The sequence below is a fragment of the Lynx canadensis genome, chromosome C2, assembly GCF_007474595.2.
Source record: "Lynx canadensis isolate LIC74 chromosome C2, mLynCan4.pri.v2, whole genome shotgun sequence".
In the NCBI taxonomy this organism is placed as follows: Eukaryota; Metazoa; Chordata; class Mammalia; order Carnivora; family Felidae; genus Lynx; species Lynx canadensis.
Window position 1 is genome coordinate 6,970,272 of NC_044311.2, and position 19,750 is coordinate 6,990,021.

Below are 19,750 nucleotides of genomic sequence, written 5' to 3' on the forward strand. Positions count from 1 at the left end.
AAAGTGTAGTACACATTTATTTCTTTCACCTGTCACTTTCCTTCATAGCAGATTACAGAGAAACTTCTGGTTCCATGTTTAGTGTTTATCCTGACAATAATCAGCATCAACGCCCATTTTATCACCCAGTTTAAGGAGGGGAGCGCGTAAAAGGGAGGGAAGAGCCACAGCTCTGAAGGGAAGGGCACTTTGGGCCAGACTCCCAGGCTGCAGTTCAGGGAAGCTGCTCTCAGAACGGTCCCGTGGTGATGCTGTTCCGCTGCCCGGATTCCCGCAGGCGGACAGACGCTGGGCTCCCAGACCATCCAAGAACCAAGCCCCGGCGCTGGTGTCTCTGTTGGCTGCAGCGTATCGGCTGCTCCGGTAGGTTTGACAAGGGCTTGCTTTCAGTGCTGTCACAGTGCCAGGAAGTTGAAGTGTTCGCTAACCGGGGGCCCTCCCTCCGTATACTTGACCTGTGCCACCCAGAGCAGAGTCCCCGTCCCGTGGGCCTTGGGCCTAACAGAAATCTGGGCCCCGTTAAGTGCAGACGTTACACATCAAGCAGCAAAGGTGGCACCTCCCGCTGGGTGGCAGCTAGAAGACAAGGCCAGAGGCAGCCCAAGTGGCAATCAGCACGCAGGAAGGGGAGGGACTGAAGCCAAGTCGGGAAGCACTTCCGTGGAGGGGAGGGGGCCCTTCCTGGATGGAGCCCTCCCCTGCCTGCAGGAGCCAAGTAGAGCGGAAAACCTGGCCTCGTGTTAGCCTCTCAGGGCACCTGGAGGTGGAGGGAGCAGCCTCCTCCCGAACTGTGGGGAAGAACGGAGCGCCCCCCCCCCCCCCCCCCCGTGGAGCGGGAGCAGTATCTAAAGAGGTCCGGTCAGGACCCGCGTTGAAAGAGTCTGCTTAGGATGGTGACCTTAAATTTGTCATTTTTATTCACCGCTGGGGCTGACAAAGCCTTGTGTATTTAGAAGAGATGGTCGTAGAAGTTTGGGAGCTGACAGGAGGCACCACTGGGTCTGAGGGGCGTCGGCCCTGGGGAAGAAGAAACGTCATGATCCAAGATCAAGGGAGTCTCTGATGCAGGGCCTAGAGTCTCCACCCCTCCTCTCCCAGGAGAGGTGGACACGTTCACTGCTTCTCTCCTCCAGCTGGGACTGGCGTATGTCAGCCTGAACCGCCTGTGCAGTGTAGCATGGAGAGGAGGGCACGCGACCGAAGAGACCGTGATTGCGGCTCCAGGGGTCCCCAAGGCACGGAGCTGCCTTCTGGTACACGCAGGGCCAGCTGAGCTGTGCGGGCCGAGTCAAGGCCAGCCCCACGAAGTGCCAGGCAAACACTCCACACCCGTCCCTTCCTCCTTCACTCCCATCTGCGCCCCTGGCCCCGCCTGGATGCCGTGGCCTCCCGGACAGCCATAGCGACCAGAGCAGGAGAAGCGCCGGACCTAAGGGTGCGTGGCCTAAAGATGCCAAGGCCCAAGGCCTCCCCTTACTACCCACTCGCTTTGTCCCACCCAAGCAGCAGAGTCCTTTCCTCTCCCACCCCAGCTCCTGCACAACTTAACCTGGGTGCCGCTCCCAGCCTCCCACCGCCCCAAATGGACTCGTTTGAGACTCCCAAGGGCCCGATTCCCCGAAGCCGGGACCGTCGGGCAGAATTAAGGCCGACACGTCATCTCTTCGAGACCGGTAGGGTCCGAGCGGACACAAGAGCCCTTGCCTGCCGAAGTCCCTTGCACGTCACTGGGGGCTGCAGCCTAGGAAGCTGGACACACCGGGCCGGAGGCTGGGCCGCGCGGCACGGCCCAAGCTGCTGCCCCACACCGAGGCCTCGTGAAATGCCACCGGGCCTCGTCCCAGCCTAGGGCGTTATTTCTGGGGTAGAGAGCCGGGCCTGGCCGGCCGCCCCCTCAGCCTCCGCCTCTGAGTCCGGGCTCTCTGTGCTCGCCGGCTCCTCCTCGGCCTGTGCTTCGAGCAGCTCAGCAGACAGCCCGTCTTCCGGTGAGGCCGTAAAGGTGAGGCTGTCGGGAAGGGTTAGCTGAGGCAGGTGGTCTGGCTGGGCCTGGGGGCCTGGGCTGTCCGGGAAGGAGACCTCAAACTCTGACCCCGACCACGTGGCCTCACCTGAAACACACAGGGTGGGGCTCAGGGGGCCTGCGGGACCCGGGGCCAGCCGCTCCTCTGACCCCCAACCCCCAGCCCAGGCGGTGATGGGGAAGGGGGGCTCTGGTGTACAAATGCCTTGACGAGGCTCTGTCTCACCCCAAAGCCAGCCTCCCTCCCAGCTGAGAAACTCGGGGCAGCCTTCCCAACAGCCCAGGGTCCTTCCCAGAAAGCTTCCGCGGGCGTCGGCCACTCACCAGCCCGCTCGTGAGAACCGCTGCTGGAGCAGACGTCCTCGGGCCCTGCGGCTGTCACGGCTGTGGGGGTCGGCTCCGTGGGAGACGGCAGGCTGGGCCACACGCTGGCGTTGCTGCTGTCCAACAGGGAGATACCCGACACGTCCAGGAAGCCTAGAGGAAGGGGCGCGAGTCTTTCCCAGCACAAAGCCCCGACCACCAGAAGGCCAGTACCCTGGGGCACCCGGCCCGGCCTAAACCTGCAATGTCCTCAGCCCGTGGGGGCGCCCCCACCCAACCCCCAAGCGGTCCCCACTGCCTACCGCCGAGCAAAGAAAAGAGTCCGCGTTTGGGCCTCAGGGGAATAGCACTGTGGCAGGGAGCCCAGACCCTGCCTGCTCTGTCCCCAGAGTGCCGCGTGACCTTGAGCAGGCCACTTCCCTTCTGCCGTCCCCCCATCTGCACGCGGCACTGGCTCACCTGCAACCATCCTCACATACACGACATAGGATGTATATGCCACAGGACGACAGGTCCGGGGAAGGTTTTGGCACTTGGGCGAAAGCCTCGCCCTAAACCCGACGCCCACTCCAGCACCGAGGGGTGGCAGGCCCCCGAGCCTGCCGTCCGGGACCCGCTCGCTACCTGGGTCCATGACTCGCTGGACCGGAGGTGGAGGCTGAAGAGGAGTCTCCATGGGACGTGCAAGTTCCCCAAGGTCTGGAGCACCACGGCTGGGACTCCCAGGCTCAGAAAGCTGTTCCTCCAAGGAGGAGCCGGGTGCCTGCAGCAGGGCCTGCGGGGGCCAGGGACGAGGAGGGAACAGGGCAGGGGCATTTCAGGTCACACAGTCCACCGTAACCCCCGGCCCACGCTTGCCAGGGGATCAGCGCTCCTCCGCCTGAAGGCGCAGACAGCCTCGATGACCTGCCCCCTCCCCGTCCAGGTGATCTGAAGTTGGGCACGAGGGGCCTGGTGTGGCCTCTCCCGCAGCGCTGACAGGAGGAGCCCCTCGTGTCCACCCGGCCCCTCCCATGACCCGCCAGAAGAGAAGGCCCTCCCTGACCTCCAGCGTGCCTGGGGAGCGATCCTTGCATGCCCCTCCCACCAGTAAAGACCCCAGGCACCAGCCCGGTGCCCCAGAGGCACTCAGGTGCCTCTTCCAACAGCCGAGAAGGCAGGTCCGGCGCTCTCCTACGGACTCGGCCAGACACCCGCCCAGCCCGGGTTCCGCGAGCCCGGCCTCTGACCCGACGTTACCAGACTCACCGAGGCACAGGACGAGGCTATGCCCACCTCCGAGCCTCAGTTTCAAATGAAAATGACAACTAGTGCCTTGCCATTACTCTCACCTCCAGACCCAAGTGGCAGGAGAACCCAAGTGGGCTTCACTGTCCCAGGACGAGACCGTCCGCTCCCACTAGGTCCCAGAAGCAAAAGGTCCTCCCCAGAGCTCCACAAACGGGCCCCCGGCGATGCCAGAGCCCTCTTTTCCCAGGTGGCAGGCCCCTCTGCCCACAGGAAGGTCCCCCCACTGGCAGATGCCCCCCACGCACCTCCATGTAGTCACCCTGCCTGGAGCCGGTCTCTGGGCGAGGAGGGGCAGGAGAGTCCTGGGGGGTGGGTCCAGGCGGCGGGGCACCAGGTGGCTTCTTGTGGTGGCTGGAGGGCTGGGTTGGGATCCGGTGCAGATACCCGTAGCCGATGCCACACCCCAGACTGCCAAAGTCCAGAAACAGTCAATCCGAGGGGTGGTCCCCTAGTCGGTCCTAGATCCGCCAACCCCACCCACGACTGGCAGGGGAAGAGCGAAAAGGGCGCCTCCCGGCCCCGTGTTCATCCTCAGCATCTCTGCACCCAGAGCCCAGCCTCCACACCCGCCCTGTGCGATTCTGGTCCTCGGCCAGCGGCCAGGTCCCGCCCCGCAGCCCTCCCACTGAGCAAGTACCTGCCCTCTCCACCCCAGGCTGCGTTGGGAGTTACAGTCACCTCCCGGCAGGAGTCCGACTCGCAGTTGTAAACCATCAGCTTCAAGGGCTTCCCCTCGTGGGACTCGATGAGTGTAAAGAAGTCCTCGGACTACGACAAAGCCAGCGCCTGAGCCCTGCTCCCGGCACAGGGATCGGAGGCCCCAACAAAACGAGGCCCACCCCGCGGCCAGCACCCATCTCCACACCGGCGGCGACAGCCTTCAGGGACCCGGGGAGGGCAAGCCAAATCCTGCTCACCTCCTGGAGGATCTGGTCTGAGCCAACCACATAGTCTGTGTAGGGGCGCAGGCCGGCAAGGGAGGCGGGTGAAGAGGGTTCCACTTCCTGCGGAAAGAAGCACCAACTGCCCGTCTTGCTCCTGGAGCTGGGGGCGGGGAGGATGGAGGGGCCTGCCTCTCCAGGTACTCAGTGGGACTTCTGTCCTCTGTCCCCAGGCCCTGCAGGACCTCAAGCCCAGACCCTCCTACTCCACCCCCTAATTTCCGCAGGCTGTCCAGCAGAGGGCAGCACCGAGGCGCCGCTCACGGCCCTGAGCTCTGCGATCTTGACCTGGGTTATTAACTCCTGACTCCACCAACCCCGAGCCAGCGACTGTGGACAAATACTTATTAACCCCTTAGCATCAGTTTCCCCACAGTTAAAAGTAGGATACACAGTACTTCCCCACGGGCAACCTCAGGGTTGCCGAGAAGATTAAAAATAGAACACACACGAAGAATGAAAAACTGTGTGGTTCCTGCTGCGGGCCTGCGGCTGGAGACCCCTGCCGAGGGGCTGAGGCGGAGGCAGTGAGCAGGACTGGGTCCGAGGATTGTTTTCTCCCTGGGGGGGTGGGGGGTGGGAACTCTACTATTCCCAATCTCCCAGTCGCCCCCCGGGGTAAGTGCAAAGGGATTACCGCATCGTCACCCCCACTGCGCTCCTGGACCAACGAGGGAGGCTGAAAGACGGAGAAGCCTCCCGCGAGAAGCCAGTAAGCGACAGTGGAGGCCACAAATCGGATCAGTCCACTGCCAGCTCAGGAAGCCCTCCGCCCACCAAGCTGCAGGACTCCTTCAAGGACGTGGGCACCACCAGGGAACGCACGTGTGTGTCTGCGAACAGACCTTAACAGCAACACCTGTGACAGCTCAGTCGCTGCGATTCGTCAAGACCCAGCCCCCCAGGCAGCAAGCCAAGGCCCGAGGGGGCCTAAAGCAGGGGACCTGCCAGCAAAGACGAGATCCCGGCAGACCACGGAGTGGACCGGAAGAGACGCTGTGAAGGGCGGCCGCCTTCTGGCAGCACGACCACCCCTCCAGGAGAAGGTACCCCGCCTCTCAAAACAAGAAACCAAGGTTTTGGCTCACAAGCGGGGTGACGGGAAGCTGACCTCCGGGACTCCTCTAACAGAGAAGCACTGGCCGCTGGCCTCTCCCGGTTGCCCCACCCCCACCCCCTCCCCTTCCCCCTCCCCCCCCTCCCCCCCCCCCCCCCCCCCCCGCCTCCAACTCCCCCTGCGCGCGGGCACCACCTCCCCCGCACGCCCACCCTGGGCCCACTCACCAGCACATGCCACACGTGCTCGCTGGCCCTGCGGAAGCTGCAGAAGCGCACGCTGGCTCCCAGCAGGCCCTGGCCGCCCCACATGTTGCTGGGCACCACCTCCACCTCGCGCACCTTCATGGTCTTCATATTGAACACCTCCAGCTTCACGGGCTTCTCCACGTTGGCCTTCAGCAGGGCCTTGAGCGTGTCGTTCTCCTTGTTCTGCAGGGGCAGTGGGGCTGACGCCGGGGCCCCACCCCCCACCCCCACTCCCGGGTCGGGGCCCCTCGGACCGGTCTGGGTCTGAGATGAGGAAGGGCCTGGGCGGCCAGCGGCCCCGGTGGGCTCTGGGCCCGCGACCCCTGCAGCCCCCACAGGGTGCCCCCAGGCACCACTAAACCTGCCTCCCTCAGCCCCTGGGGAACACAACAAAGTGGTCCAGAGCGTGGCAGGACTGCCCCTCTACGAGGCGCCCCTCGGCCAGAGCCTTCGCACCTCTCAGGCCCCGAAAGGCAGCTCCAAGAGCCCCCTCGCCTCCTCCCGGAAAGCTTAGGAGCAGAGCCCTGGGAGAGCCCCAGTGAGGCTAAGTAGAGGCCTGGAGAAGGAGAGATGGGTTGGGCCTCCCTCCAGAAGAAAAGGGAGGCAGAGCAGGATGGGGCCTGCCGTGGGACAGGAGACACACACACACACACACACACACACACACACACACACACACAAGCAAGGCAGACAGACGTCGTATGGTGGAGCCTCACCAGCCTTGAGTGCCCGATGGTGATGATGAAGTCAAAGTAGGGCTCCAGGCCTGCCTGCTGGGCTGGGGAGTTCTCCTGTACCTGTCCCACAGCAGAGGCCACCGTCACCACCCCAACGCCGTGCCTCTCCCAGAAAGCCCCAGCCCCCAATTTCAGAGGCCACGCATCACGGATCCCTGCGTCCCAGCAGGGACACGTGCACTGCACGAACTGTTCCAGGCAGGCCACACATGGGCACGGTCGAGGTAACTCAATCCTCTCTTGCCGCCTTCCGGGGCACAAATTTTCCTCTACAGGAAATGGCTCTTGTCTGATCATGATCCGCACAGCATGCTTCCGGACAGGCCTCCTAGGAGAGCTCAGGGCAGCCCTGGGGGCTTCTAGAAGGCCACAGAGACACAGGGTGGCACAGGCCTGTGGGGAGGCTTAGGAGACAGGGAAGCCGAAGAGTTTACCGGAAAGGTTTAGATGTGGACAGGAAGGGAGGGTCCCAGGACGGAACCAGGGTTGTGCTCAGAAAGAGGGGGAAGGCAGCCTGTGGCCAGATCCCAGAGGGCTCCGGACCCTGTGGTGACGGACTCAAGACCAGCTGGGGAGGCGTGGCAGCGGCTGAGGAGTGTGGCTGAGGAAAGCAGACCGGAGGGACTGCCCCAAGGGATGAGCCCGAGCAGGGCGCCCAGTGAGCAGAGCCCGAGCAGGGCGCCCAGTGAGCAGAGCCCGAGCAGGGCGCCCAGTGAGCAGAGCCCGAGCAGGGCGCCCAGTGAGCAGAGCCCGAGCAGGGCGCCCAGTGAGCAGAGCCCGAGCAGGGCGCCCAGTGAGCAGAGCCCGAGCAGGGCGCCCAGTGAGCAGAGCCCGAGCAGGGCGCCCAGTGAGCAGAGCCCGAGCAGGGCGCCCAGTGAGCAGAGCCCGAGCAGGGCGCCCAGTGAGCAGAGCCCGAGCAGGGCGCCCAGTGAGCAGAGCCGGGTCCCGGCCTCACAGCCTAGTCCCCACTGCGCGGTACACAGGTCCCCCAGGAGCCACTCCTAGCCCAGGGGGGCCCCCTGCCCTGTCCTCCCGGAACTCACTGCTGGCTCCAAACACACAACAACCAGGCCTCCCAGCTGGGGTAGAAATCCATCTCAAAGGCCCCATTTACAGAGCCTTGCGCAAACAATGCAGGCTTTATACCCGGGGCTGGACCCTGCGGTGCCCCCCCCCACCCACGCCCTCAGGCCTTTGGCTGTGAGCACTTGATGTCCTGCTGGTCAGGCATCAGCCCAGAGGACACTGGGCTCCTGTGGCCTCCACAATGGAAAGGCCCTGTGGCTTCGACTACCCACCAGCCCCTAGAGTCTTGGATCCCCCCAGCTGAAGGAGAGCTCACACTGAGCCTCTGGATCAAAGCTAATTCGGCCCTGGAATTAGGAACCCCTCCTGGCTGTGACACCACCAGCTGGGCCCCTGCTCACCACCTCCCAAAGCTGCCATGGTTTCCCATGACAGTGAGCTCAGGAACCGACTCCAATCCCAGCTGGCCCCTCTCCCAGCTGCCTCCTGCACCTCTACTCAGCCTCGGCTGTGACCTTGTCCTCTGGCTGTACTCCACTGCCTTCGCCCTGGGCTCCGCCATCACCCACTGTGGCTCTACGGGACTAATAATCTATGCCGCTGCCGCAGCACCCCCACTCCAGCAGCAAGCGCTGCCCTCAGTCCCACTCTCCCTGGGGGGGAGGGGGGGCTCTCATCACCCCCACCCCACAGCCCCACCGGGTGTGCTTTTGTAACACTTTCCACTGTGTCCCCCAGCAGGGGACCTAATGTAATTAACGGCGACGGTGACGGCAGCTTACCCTTGCTGAGGACAGGCTCCGTGCCAGGGGACTGTGACACCTGCCCTACCTTGCATTTAACCCTTAAACTCATACCGACTTACAGAAGAGGGGAAGCCCCAGGAAATGCAACCCAGAGCCAGCTCTGTTCCACCACCCTGTAACAACCAGTGCCTGGGAACCCTCCGTGGCTCTAAGCTCGCCGAGGGCAGGGTCTTCTCCAACGCGCTGGCACATGATGAGAACGCCAATATTGACAGAGGACGGCACACGCGTCCTCCATTTTTAAAGAGACGTTAGTAAAGGGCGCCTGGGTGGTCCAGTCGGTTAAGCATCTGACTGTGGCTCAGGTCGTGATCTCACGGTTTGTGAGTTCGAGCCCCGCGTAGGGATCAGAGCCCACTTCGGATCCTCTGTCTCCCTCTCTCTCTCCCTCCCTCCCTCTCTCTCTCTCTCTCTCTCTCTCTCACAAATAAATAAACATTAGAAAAAAGAGGTTAGCAGGAAATGTCGCACCTCCACGTAAAACATCCCGATGGCTCCACAGGGCAGAATAAAATCCTCGACCTTCAGGACAGCATGCCAGGCCCAATATAATCCGGCCTCGTCCTTTACCGCTGCCCTCCTTACAGGGGCCGCCCCATCCATGCACTTGCTCAACACAACAAGCCCAGCCCACCTCAGGGCCTCCCTCTGCCCAGAAGGCTCTTTCTTCCCCCAAGTGTCCGTACTGCCCACTCCTTCCTTCCGAGGTGCTTTGATGAGAGGCCTGTCCTGACCCATCTGTCACTTCCTCGGCTTTATCCTCCACCCCAGCAGCGAGATCTATTTCGTCTGTGCCTGCCTCCTCTCAGGGCCAGCAACCAAACGTAGGCTCCATGAGAACAGGGACAACGTCTGTTCTGTCCCCTGCTTTATCTCTGGCACCCCGAACTCCGCTTGCCAGAGCAGGTGCTTACAAATGTCCGTTCGGGGGAATGGAAGGCCTCCAGTCCTCTCCACTCTGCCCTCTCCAGCAGGCCCCTCCTGTCTTCACTGCCCCCATCGCCCCACCCCTCCCTCTTGCCAAATCCTCAGTTCCTTCCCTTTCCATCAACCTGTTGCAAAACTCTCCTGGATGCATCCCAACGTCCACCTTTTCTGTCGGGGGCCTCACCGTGATGCCAACCAGGGAAAGCCCATCACCCAGGCAGAATCCTGAAGCCCGCCTGGCTTTCCTTTTAGGAAAACCCTCCTCTAGCCCTCCCCTCTTGCGGTTGTTAACAGAGCCTCCCGCCACGATACAGACACGCCCTGCCTACACTCAGCCCAGCATCTATCCACGGTGCCCAAGGGAAAACACAGGGTCCTTACCCACTGCGCTCTGGGGTCAGAGACCCTCCTGTCCCAGCCCTCCTTCTCCGGGGTACACATTGTCACCCCAACTCTCCATCTGGCTGCTGGCCCCTCTCCTCCTCTTCAGACTCGAGGAACCCCACTCCGTCTTCACTTTGCCCAGAACTGCCAGTCCAGACCTCCTGGTCGCAGCACCAAGACGACTTTCTCGGTCTCGCCTCTCCGCGGGTTTCACCCGAGGTCCCTCCCCTGCTGCCAGCGCTCTCCCCGTGCCCTCTGCGCCATTCTCCTGGCTCTCCCGCTCCCGCTCTCCCTGGCTGGTTCGCGCTGCCCTTCGAGCCCCCGGCCCGAGGCCTGTCGACCCCATGACGGCGGCGCGCGGGCCGGCCGGCTCCCTGGCAGTCGGCGTCCTCTCGGCCACCCCGACTCCCTGGACCCGAGCGCGGCGAGCTAGCGTCTCAGTGTCGCTGGCTCTCTCCCCAGGCCCAGCCCGGAGGCGACCGCAAATAGGACCTAAGTGCACAAGTGCCTCCCGGCTGAACCTGGTGCAATCTTCATCCGGGCGAAGTGCCACTCCGGGACCAGGAAACGCTCCCGCTTCCTGCTTGGCTGGCACTCGGGGCCGGGGCCGGCGCCGGGCCGACCGCGGCCGCAGACAGGCCGGGGGCCGGAGGGCCGCGGCGCCGCCTCCCGGAGGAGGCTCCCACCGGGAAGGAGGCACATCCCGCCCCCGCCCCCACCGACACCACCCGGCGGCCCCTCGGGGGCCGAGACCCCGCCGCTGCCGACCTCGGGCCGCCGATAAGCGTCCCGTCGCTTCCGTGCGGGCGCCCAGCCAAGGTCACCGGCGCCGCGGGGGCGACTCACCCCGTGCAGGTGGAAGCCCTCGGCACCGCCCGCGGGCTGCTCGGCGCTGGCGCCCAGGCCCATGGCGGCGGCCCGGCGGCGGCGCCCACCCAGCGGCCCGGCCCGGCCCGGCCCGGCGCCACCAGCGCGCACCGGCCGTCTCGGCGCTCGATTGCCCGCGCCTTGTCACGTGGGCGCCTGCCCCTCCCACCCTAGATTCTGACGCCCTAGGCAACCGGCCCGCCCCCTGCGTTTCCAGGGACGCACTCTTCCAACTTCCGGCCGCGAGAGGCGTGCCCAGGACCCTGACTCCAGAATCCGGCTCAGCGCTACGCCCCCTGAGCCGGGCTCGGAGCCGCGAGCGCCGGAGATGAGCACCAGCGACTCCTCCCTTATGGTGCGTGGCCCGAGCGCTGCCCAGCCTTGCCCTTCGGGACTCTCCGCCTCTGGCCCCGAGACCCTCGCGCCCGGCTGCTCTCCTGCCACCTCTCCGACCCTTCCTGCTGCGCCTTTTACCCGCCTTTCGCTCCCCGCGCCGGCCGCTAACGAAGGGCCTGGCCCCCTCTGGCCTCACTGTTCCTGGCGAGCGCATCTTTTTTTCTCTGGTGTTCTCTGTGCACCCTAAGCCCCAAATCGGTATCCCCACCCAATCCTGTCCTCGAGTTCCCCCAAACCAAAGTATCCCGAACCCGTCTCTGTCATCTTGCCATCATCTCCCTCTCCCCTGCCTCTGCCTCTTCTGCGTCCCCCATCTCAGTTATGGCACCGCTGTTTGATCCTGGAGCCTTAACTGTAACCCATCTCAGGTCCTTTCTAATCAGCAGGAAATGTCAGCTCCTACATGTCTCCTGACCTCACCCACTGCTTTTTATCTCCTAGTCCAGAATCACCACCGTCCCTCCCCAGGCACCTGGAACAGTCCCCCCACCCCCACCCCCAGCCCCACCCCACATAGTTCTCTGCTTCACCTCTCTTCACGAGCAGTCCCTGCACCAGAGCCATTGCTCATCCATCCGCACGCACACACCCCCCCCACACACACACATATGAACACATCCCTCCTCCCGCTTAAACCCATTCTAGCTGCTTCCTATTACCCTGAGGATGATGTCTGAGCTCTTTCAAATGGCCCACGAGGCTGTTTACAACCCAACCACATCTCTCCCCAACCCCCGTACCCACAACCTTTAGGGGAAGTGAGACTTCACTTTGACATCTCAGCCCGTCTTACTGCATGACCTTTGTGAAGCCACACTGTGCATGGGCTTTAGCTTCTTTAACTGTGAAGGCTATGGAGACAATAATGCATAGGATAATGGATGGAAAGCCCTAGATACAGTTCCCAACAGGCGATTAACCCACAATAACTTGCAACTCTCACGAGTGGCGTCACCATTCTTATCATTTGTCCTCTCTCTTTCCCCTTATTCCCTTCCTGAGACAAAGCCTCAGTTGAATTCTCCATCACGTTGACCCATAATCTGTGGATAATTCACAAACACCTCCAGACTCCTTCCTAGGGAATGGCATGGAGTTGCTCTTGGGGCTGGGGAAGAACAGAGTGAGGCCTGAACGTCCTTTCTCTCTTCCTTTTCCGGAACAGAGGAGGAGCAGGGAGCGGGGGAGAAAGTGGGTCAGAACCGAGACGGAGAAGGGACTGGGGCTGCTGCAGCCGTGACTTCCTCCCCACAGGCTGGGATCATTTACTACAGCCAGGAACGGTATTTCCACCACGTGCAGCAAGCTGCGACCTTGGGCCTGGACAAATTCAGCAACGACCCCGTACTGCAGTTCTTTAAAACCTATGGGATCCTCAGAGAAGGTAAGAACTGGGCAGTGTCGGCCTCCCGACCTCAGGCACCAGCCCAGCACTGTCGCTCTGGCTCCGCCTGGATGCCTGCCTCCACCCCAGTCACCTTCCCACGGAAGAGGTCTTACGTTCAGCGGCTAGACTCCCAGGTTAATCCGCAGATGGCTGTGTGATCCGTATCTAGTTTGGGCGCAGGGGGATACATGTGATTTGTGGCTCTTGGGCAGCTGGCTGGGAATGCCCTGAGGCCTTTCTTCAGAAATGGCCCCCAGCCCGAAGTCCCAGCCTGCGAGGACTCACAGGTACATCTGAGCTCCAAGCCCTCCAGCCGCCCCTTGCAGCCTGGACCCTGGTACCAACAGCCCCTTCAGGGAACTTGGGCCACTGGGGACGTTTGGGACCAGTTAGCCCAATGATTCTGGCTGGAGCCAGGTGGTGCCAAGTCTCGGGTCAGCTCCGCGACGGGTTCCCACGTGTCTGCCGCAGAGCGTCCTGCCCTCTGGGCCTGGAGCCCCGGAACGTAACCACGTGGGCTCTTCTTTGCAGAGCGCATCCAGGATGCCATCAGCAACCTGGAGAGCATCCGGAACCACCCAGACGTGTCCCTGTGCTCCATCATGGCCCTCATTTATGCTCACAAGTGCTGTGCAGCTGTCGGTGAGTGCGGCCGTGCCCAGCGGGGCAGAGACCGCCCCGCTCCTGAGATACAGCCCCCAAGGGCCGCCGCGGGAGATACGTGCCCCGATGACAGCACATGCTGTTGGCCAGTGAGGAGGGGCTTCCATTCCCTCCCCCAGGGGCCTCAAGGAAGACCCGTGCCCAGGCCCGACTGAGTGGGAGCCATGCGCAGAGAGGGTGACAGCGGGAGGGGTCCTCCTTCCAGCTCCCAAGAGTTGGGGAGACACCCTCTTTCCTTCGCCAAGATCTTGATGAGGGCGAATCGAGTTGGTGTAAATAGTCCCACCCCTAATGTCCACCACTCTAGAGGCAGGGAAAGATTCCAAGACGCTACGAACCACGATGTCCCCTCCCAGGATGGACTGTGGGCCTGAGGTAGGCGATTCGATTTGGTCTGTCTGCTCAGCAAGCTGCCAGGCACAGAGGAGAAAAGATACATCTCAGCCAGCAAAGCCAAGTGCGGGCGTGGGCGGCTCCTGGGGTTTCCAGCGCCCGGGCTCCTTGGAGTCTCCCGCGTGTTAGAGGAGGCTCAGAGCGGCCAGAGAGGTCCCCGAGCCCTCAGTGCCTCCTGCGGGGCCAGGCCGCCCTGCTCACTCTGCCTTGCCCTCCCCCTCCTCTCGGATTCACAGACCGAGAAGCCGTTCAGGAGCTCGAGAACAGCCTGAAGGAAATCCGCAAGACAGCCGGCGGAACTGCCCTGTACTATGCCGGCCTCTTCCTCTGGCTCGTGGGCCACCGTGACAAGGCCAAGGAGTACATCGACCGCACGCTGAAAGTTTCCAGCAGCCCCAGAGAGGTACCTGCCTCGGGCATCATGAGGGCAGCAGCTGCAGAAAGCCTCATCCAAACACATCAGCCTGGGGTGACCGTTACTCCCCCCGGGGCACCCCGGGGACTGGGAGAGGGCCGCACGTGAGCACGGACGAGACCCTGGGTCTCACAGGGGCCCCCGCCCACGTTGTCTCAGGGTTCAGCCGAGTACACGCTGGCACGTGTCCGGAGTCTAATCTGCAGACAGGTGTTCCGTAGCCGGGGCTGTATGTTTTTAAAATCTCGGATGAGTTGCTGACACTGAGAAACCAAAAGGTTTTTACCTAAAAGGCCAGATTTCCTGGTTCTTTTGGCAAACTAGATGAGCGGTCTCCACCGTGGGCCTACCTTGCCTTCTTGCAGGGGTCTGCTGGCCGTCAGCAGCGGCCCATACCGTGGATCGCATATTGGATCTCACATGCTGTGGATCTCACACGTGGGGCATCTGTACTAATGGTAGAGTTTGAAGCCTCAATCTAGGCTCAGCCTAGTCACCACCGCGGCAGGGGTGATGTCACCCCCTCCCCCAAAGGGGTGAAAATTGGTTCCCGGAGGAGGGGGTGAAAAAAATCTTACTATATAACACACGGAGGGGTGGGGGCAAAAAAACCAAAAAGTATAAAACACAGATTTACACACTACATAAACAGATAGTATATCTGTGATATTAAAATGTCTTGGAGGGAGGGGAAACGATTCGGGAAAATGTCTGGAAAGGCTCCTTAGGAGGAGAGTAACGGTAAAGAGTGAGAAACCCTGGTCCAGGGCAGAGGGATGCTTCAGGGCAATGTGGTCCGACTACACCTCGGACCTCACCTCCCAGGCCCGGCTGCCTATCCAGCAGTGACTGGGTGAAGGCTGGAGCAGAACTGGCAAGGCCCCCAAGCTCACAATGGCCCCTGCTCGTTCCTGCCTCCATGCAGGCCGGGCCCTGCGCTGGGCTAGGACATGGAGAGGGCTGGAGTGGTGGCCCCCTGATCCCAGTGTTGAGTAGACAGCCAATGACAAGACGGGTGGGAGTGTGTCAGTAGGGGTAGCAGAGCCACAGGGGTCCAGGGAAGGGCCCAAGCCCAGCCTGGAAGGTCACGGAAGGCTTCTGACAGGAGGGCCCTCCCAGGCTGAGCTTTAGAGACCAGTGGTAGTTGACTGGGTGAGGGGGCTTTGGTCAGGAGGGCTGGGCTGGGAAGGAGCAATCAGAGTGAAGTCCTGACAGTGAGAGAGAGCAGGGCCGCCCTGGAGTCTGCAAGTAGGTGTGCCTGGCAGGGCCTGGGGGTGGAGAGTGACAGGGGTCGGACAAGAGGCTCTGCGCGGCCAAGGACTTCATCTTCTGTCTTGTTCTGATCCCAGGGTTATGTGCTCAGAGGCTGGGTGGACCTCACCTCAGACAAGCCCCACATCGTGAAGAAATCCATCAAGTACCTGGAACAAGGAATGCAGGACGCCAAAGATGTGCTGGGGCTGATGGGAAAGGTGGGCAGCGGGGGACGGAGGCGGGGCGGGGGGTTGTCTCTGCCTGGGCCATTGGAGCCAAAGATCCACCAGGGGACTTCGGGCCAGACGCTCTGTCTCCAGGCCCTCTCCTGGCCGATGAGGAGCAGGGGCCCAGAGACAGTCAGGGTCACACGGCAGCCCAGGGCCCACTCGGTTCTCACAGTCCTTTCGGCTCGGTGTGGGTTCCCGTCTTGTTCTGCATGGGTGGGGCAGGGGGGGGGGGTCTTCTCAGGGTCTGTCCTTTTGTCTCTGCCTCTCCTTTCTCACCTGTTAAATTCAGTGGGCCATAAGAGGAGGGAGGTGCGTTGCAAGTTTTATGTTTTCTGATCTCCACTTAAGTGAAGTTCCTTTTTTCTTATGTGACCCTCAAGGAATCAGCCTATGAAAGAAAAACTAGCCTCTTATTCCCTTCTCTTTGTATATATCTTAGAAAAGTGAACGTGTCCTCATTTAAAAACAAAACAAAACAGAAGGCTACTAAAGTCAAAAGATGAATGAAAACGACATCCTCAGCCCCCCTGCTCCAGACAACTCACGCGGCCATTTTAGGGCAGCGTCTCCCAGTCTTTCTTCTAGGCACGCGGCTCCGCATGTGCCCTCGCCGGGCTTTCTGGGAAGCAGGATCCAAGGTGATCCTGGAGCTGGAGGTTTATCGGGGGGCGCCCTTGGGACCAGCACCTGTGGGGAAAGGGACAGGAGCAGGGTTGGGTGACAGAAGTGGCATCATGACTCGGCGCAGGCCTCAGCCGAGTCGGGGTTCTAGGGCTGGGGCGGCCCCTCCCTGACCACGTGCTGGATGGGGGCTGCCCCCTGGGGACGGGTGTGACCTGGCACGAGGCCGCTTCCTTTAGCCACGGATGACCCCACAGGGGTCAGCTGTCAGCTGCCAGCTCTCCTGGTCCTGAAAGGGTTCCCACTGAGCACCTCCGCAGGGCAGGAGATAGCGTTGTTTGGTATGTTTAATATTGACATCTTTAATATGTTTAATACAGCTGTAATCACAGGGCATCCTGTCATTTGGTTCCCTTTTCTTCACGTAAGATTCCACCATATGTAAATGTCACCTTGAACATCTCCATCAAGCCAGTCCCCTGTCGCCTAGGCCCAATATAATTTGTCACCCCAATCTCCTGTTGTTTGGACCCTGAGATCGTCTACAGTTTATACTTAGAGTGCTGCAGTGGGGTCCCTGGGTGGCTCAGTCGGTTAAGCGTCTGACTCAGGATCTCACGGTTCATGGGTTCGAGCCCCGCGTTGGGCTCTGTGCTGACAGCCCAGAACCTGGAGCCTGCTTCGGATTCGGTGTCTCTCTCTCTCTCTGCTCCTCCCTGACTCACTCTCTCTCTCTCTCTCTCTCTCTCTCTCTCTCTCTCTCAAAAATAAATAAACATTAAAAAGAAAGAAAGAGGGCTGCAGTGAGCACATGTATGCATAAACCTTCATCTAGAACAGTCCTCCTCTTGTTCTTAATAAGTCGTGGAAGGGCGGGTTGCCGAAGGTCTAACAAAAGCTCCCCTCAGAGCCCAGTTTCAAGTCCTTTGGGAGCAGTGCCCTCTGCCCCTCAGGCACATGTCGTGCCTCACTCAGGAGAACCTGGTGGCTGACACTGGCCTGCAGAAGCCAAACTCTGGCCCAGGGGGCCCTGACAGAGAAAAACAAGATGCTTTTTAAGGGGGTTACCTGCAAGCACTAGCCGCCCCTGGGCCTGGGTGAGCGGTTTTTTTGAGCGGTTTTCAGCAATAAGCTTGAAGAAAGCGAACGGGGTTCAGCATCTGACTTCGGCTCAGGTCATGATCTTGCAGTTCGTGACTCTGAGCCCCGCACGGGGCCCTCCGCTGTCAGTGCAGATCCTCTGTCCCCCTCTCTCTGGCCCTCCCTCACTTCACACCCTCTCTCTCTCTCAAAAATAAACATTAAAAAAATATATATTTAGAAAAGAAAGCGAATGGGAAACGAGTGGGCCGTTGGTGGAACTCAGAAGTGCCCGGCACCCCCGGGCCTCCCTCCAGCGGGTCCCCTCGCGTGGCCCTGCTGGATCCCACGCCTGCTCGGGGCTCACCCGTCTCCCTGGAGCCCCTGCCTTGCCTGTCCAGGAGCCCAAGATTGCTGTGGACCCTGATTTGTCGCTCTGAGCGCTGACTGCTTCCCCAGGGGCTTCGAGGGGGCCTACAGTGCCCACGTGTCAGGCTCTGCTCCTGTCCTGGCAGAGACACTGACACCGCCCCCTCCCTTCGTGGGCACCGATGGAGACTCCTCTCTTGGGCTTTCAACAGGCGACATACTTCATGCTGCAGCAGAACTACTCGGAGGCCCTGGAGGTGGTGAACCAGATCACCGGCACCTCGGGGAGCTTCCTGCCCGCCCTCGTCCTAAAGATGCGGCTGTTCTTGGCTCGGCAGGACTGGGAGCAGGCGGTAGAAACAGGACACAGGTGAGGGGCGGGGGTCGCTTCCTTTCTTTGCCAGCCGAGGGCGCTGATAGGGTCCCATCGTACGAGCTGGGGAGATAGGAGACGCCATGTATTTGACGGAACAAGACAAAAAAGTGACTATTGTTGACTGCGGAGGTATGAATGGTGATGCGATCACACGGGGAGGGCAGGGAGGACGCGGTCTGATGGACACACAGAGAATTGGGCATTATCTAGAGGCACGAGCTGATCGTGTAGGAGGGCGCTGGAGGGAACGACCCAAAGAACCCAAAGCAGCCAGGTTATGGGACGACAAGCAGTTGTCTCTAAGGAGAGGAGGGCAGGGGGGAGTAAAGGGACCGCTGCACTATTTAATTGTTTTCAACTACGGGTATGATATACTGTGATAAAAGCTTCAGGGGGAGAGGTCCCCGGTGACTTAGCTGAGGCTGGGCACGTCAGCCAGACGGCCAGCTCTAGGGAGTCCCTGGGCCACGTGGAAGCCAGGCACCTCGTCAGGGTGACCTGGGACCGCTGTCCTCGTCGATAGAAAACAAGACCACTTCAGGGGAAGGGTTGTCTGATGGAAGGTTTTCTGAGGATGGGATTTTCTAGATAAACTGAAGCCTCTCTCTTTAAACTCTTAGCGCCTCAACTATTTCTATTAAGTAACTCTAAATGTTCTCCCCCAAAGAGAGTCGCAGGCTAATTTCTTTTTTTTCTCCGAGCGATCACAAGTTATCACTGTGAAGCGTTACTGAATTGTGGTAGTAATACACCCCACACAGTTCAAGAACAAAACAAATCGCAAGCAGACCCCTTGCCCCGCTGTGGACGGACGGTAATGTCTCTGATGATCTTCACTGATATCTGCGTCTCCGAGAGAGGCGGCCGGTCACAAATGAACGGGATTCCTGCCAGCTCGGCCCGCGGGGGCCCCCACGTGCGGTGCCTGTGTGGGCCTGGCTGATACCTGGCCAGTGTCCTTGGCGGGAGCTAGCTCAAGAGCTTGCTCTGGAGGCCTGGCCTTCGGCCAGCGGGATACCTGGGGACACCTGGCCGAAAGCCACCACCTCCCTTGCCCAGCCCCCCTGCCCCGGTGTTCAGTGCCAAAGGGCTGAGCCCCACACCCGATGCCTGCCCTCCTGGAGGTTTTCCCAGGTAGTGGTGCTCCCAGAACTTATCTTTTTAAGTTTGTTTGTTGGTTTAAGTAATCTCTACGCCCAGCGTGGGGCTTGAACTCACCACCCCAAGATCAAGAGTCTCCTGCTTTTCACACTGAGCCAGCCGGGCGCCTAGCCCCCATTGCTTTTGTTTTTTTTTTTTAAATCTCTGCCCCCCTCTACGTGTGTTTCTCTTTCCATCCCTAATATTATTTATTTTTCCCTGTCCTCTTGTTTTCCTTCGTCAACATTAGAATAAGTTATTTCTTTTATTAGTCTTTTCAAAAACTTTTTTTTTAATGCTTATTTTTAAGAGAGACAGAGCAGGAGCAGGGGAGACAGGGAGAGAGGGAGACACGGAGAAAGAGAGAGAGACACGGGGCGGGGGGAGACACAGAATCTGAAGCAGGCCTCAGGCTCCCGATGTGGGGCTCGAACTCAAGAACCATGAGTTCATGACTTGAGCCAAGATCAGACGCGTAACCGACTGAGTCGCCCAGGAGCCCCCTTATTGGTCTTTCTAAAGATGCAGCTTTGAGTTTTGTTAATGGTCTCTACTGCATCTCTGTTTTCTACTTCATTAATGTCTGCTCTTTATGATTTCCAGTGACTTCTTCCTTTGGGGCTGTTCTGCTCTTGTTGGATCAAGGGCTGTTCAGCTCTTGAGGTGGATGCCTGTCTGATCCATTCTCAATCTTCTTTTAGAATATCAGTGTGTAAGTCTGTGGATGTCCCCCAAGGCACCATTTTTAGTAGTATCTACACATTTGGATGCATATATTTTCAGGATCATTTTGGCTCTA

The 19,750-nt window shown here is 60.5% G+C and overlaps 2 protein-coding genes across 6 annotated transcripts in view; one reads left to right on the plus strand and one right to left on the minus strand.

Annotated features, from left to right (window-relative positions):
* Position 1: 1 nt before the first annotated feature.
* On the minus strand, positions 2-10,699 carry GORASP1 (golgi reassembly stacking protein 1). Of its 3 annotated transcripts, none has more exons than XM_030330356.1 (9): positions 10,607-10,699; positions 6,597-6,677; positions 5,860-6,063; positions 4,552-4,638; positions 4,272-4,402; positions 3,880-4,042; positions 2,969-3,119; positions 2,345-2,497; positions 2-2,108 (listed from the first exon to the last, which is right to left on the minus strand). In XM_030330356.1, exons 1-9 carry the CDS (start codon positions 10,667-10,669, stop codon positions 1,846-1,848), a joined length of 1,296 nt encoding a protein of 431 aa, XP_030186216.1. In that variant the 5' UTR covers positions 10,670-10,699; the 3' UTR covers positions 2-1,845. The 3 variants fall into 3 exon arrangements, with proteins under 3 accessions (XP_030186216.1, XP_030186217.1, XP_030186215.1); XM_030330357.1 differs by lacking the exon at positions 10,607-10,699 and adding an exon at positions 10,282-10,381; XM_030330355.2 differs by lacking the exon at positions 10,607-10,699 and adding an exon at positions 8,921-10,275.
* Positions 10,700-10,784: 85 nt separating this feature from the next.
* The window catches only part of TTC21A (tetratricopeptide repeat domain 21A), a 36,264-nt gene continuing 27,298 nt past the window's right edge, over positions 10,785-19,750 (plus strand). For all 3 annotated transcript variants that reach the window (XM_030330348.1, XM_030330349.1, XM_030330350.1), the window contains exons 1-6: positions 10,785-10,982; positions 12,278-12,407; positions 12,942-13,052; positions 13,703-13,869; positions 15,231-15,353; positions 17,648-17,805. In XM_030330348.1, the coding sequence (XP_030186208.1) occupies positions 10,956-10,982; positions 12,278-12,407; positions 12,942-13,052; positions 13,703-13,869; positions 15,231-15,353; positions 17,648-17,805 (716 nt within the window). In that variant the 5' untranslated portion in view covers positions 10,785-10,955. The remainder of the gene's footprint in view (positions 10,983-12,277; positions 12,408-12,941; positions 13,053-13,702; positions 13,870-15,230; positions 15,354-17,647; positions 17,806-19,750) is intronic.

What these genes read in the sequence shown, in the direction of transcription:
- GORASP1 (XM_030330355.2), bottom strand. Translation starts at nt 9,187, where the DNA reads ATGGGTCAGGACAGGCCTCTCATCAAAGCACCTCGGAAGGAAGGAGTG. An exon ending in GGCAGGGTGACTACATGGAG is followed by an intron (nt 3,120 to 3,879) that starts GTGCGTGGGGGG and finishes TGGCCCCCGCAG; the next exon opens with GCCCTGCTGCAGGCACCCGG. An exon ending in CCAGCGAGTCATGGACCCAG is followed by an intron (nt 2,498 to 2,968) that starts GTAGCGAGCGGG and finishes CCCTTCCTCTAG; the next exon opens with GCTTCCTGGACGTGTCGGGT.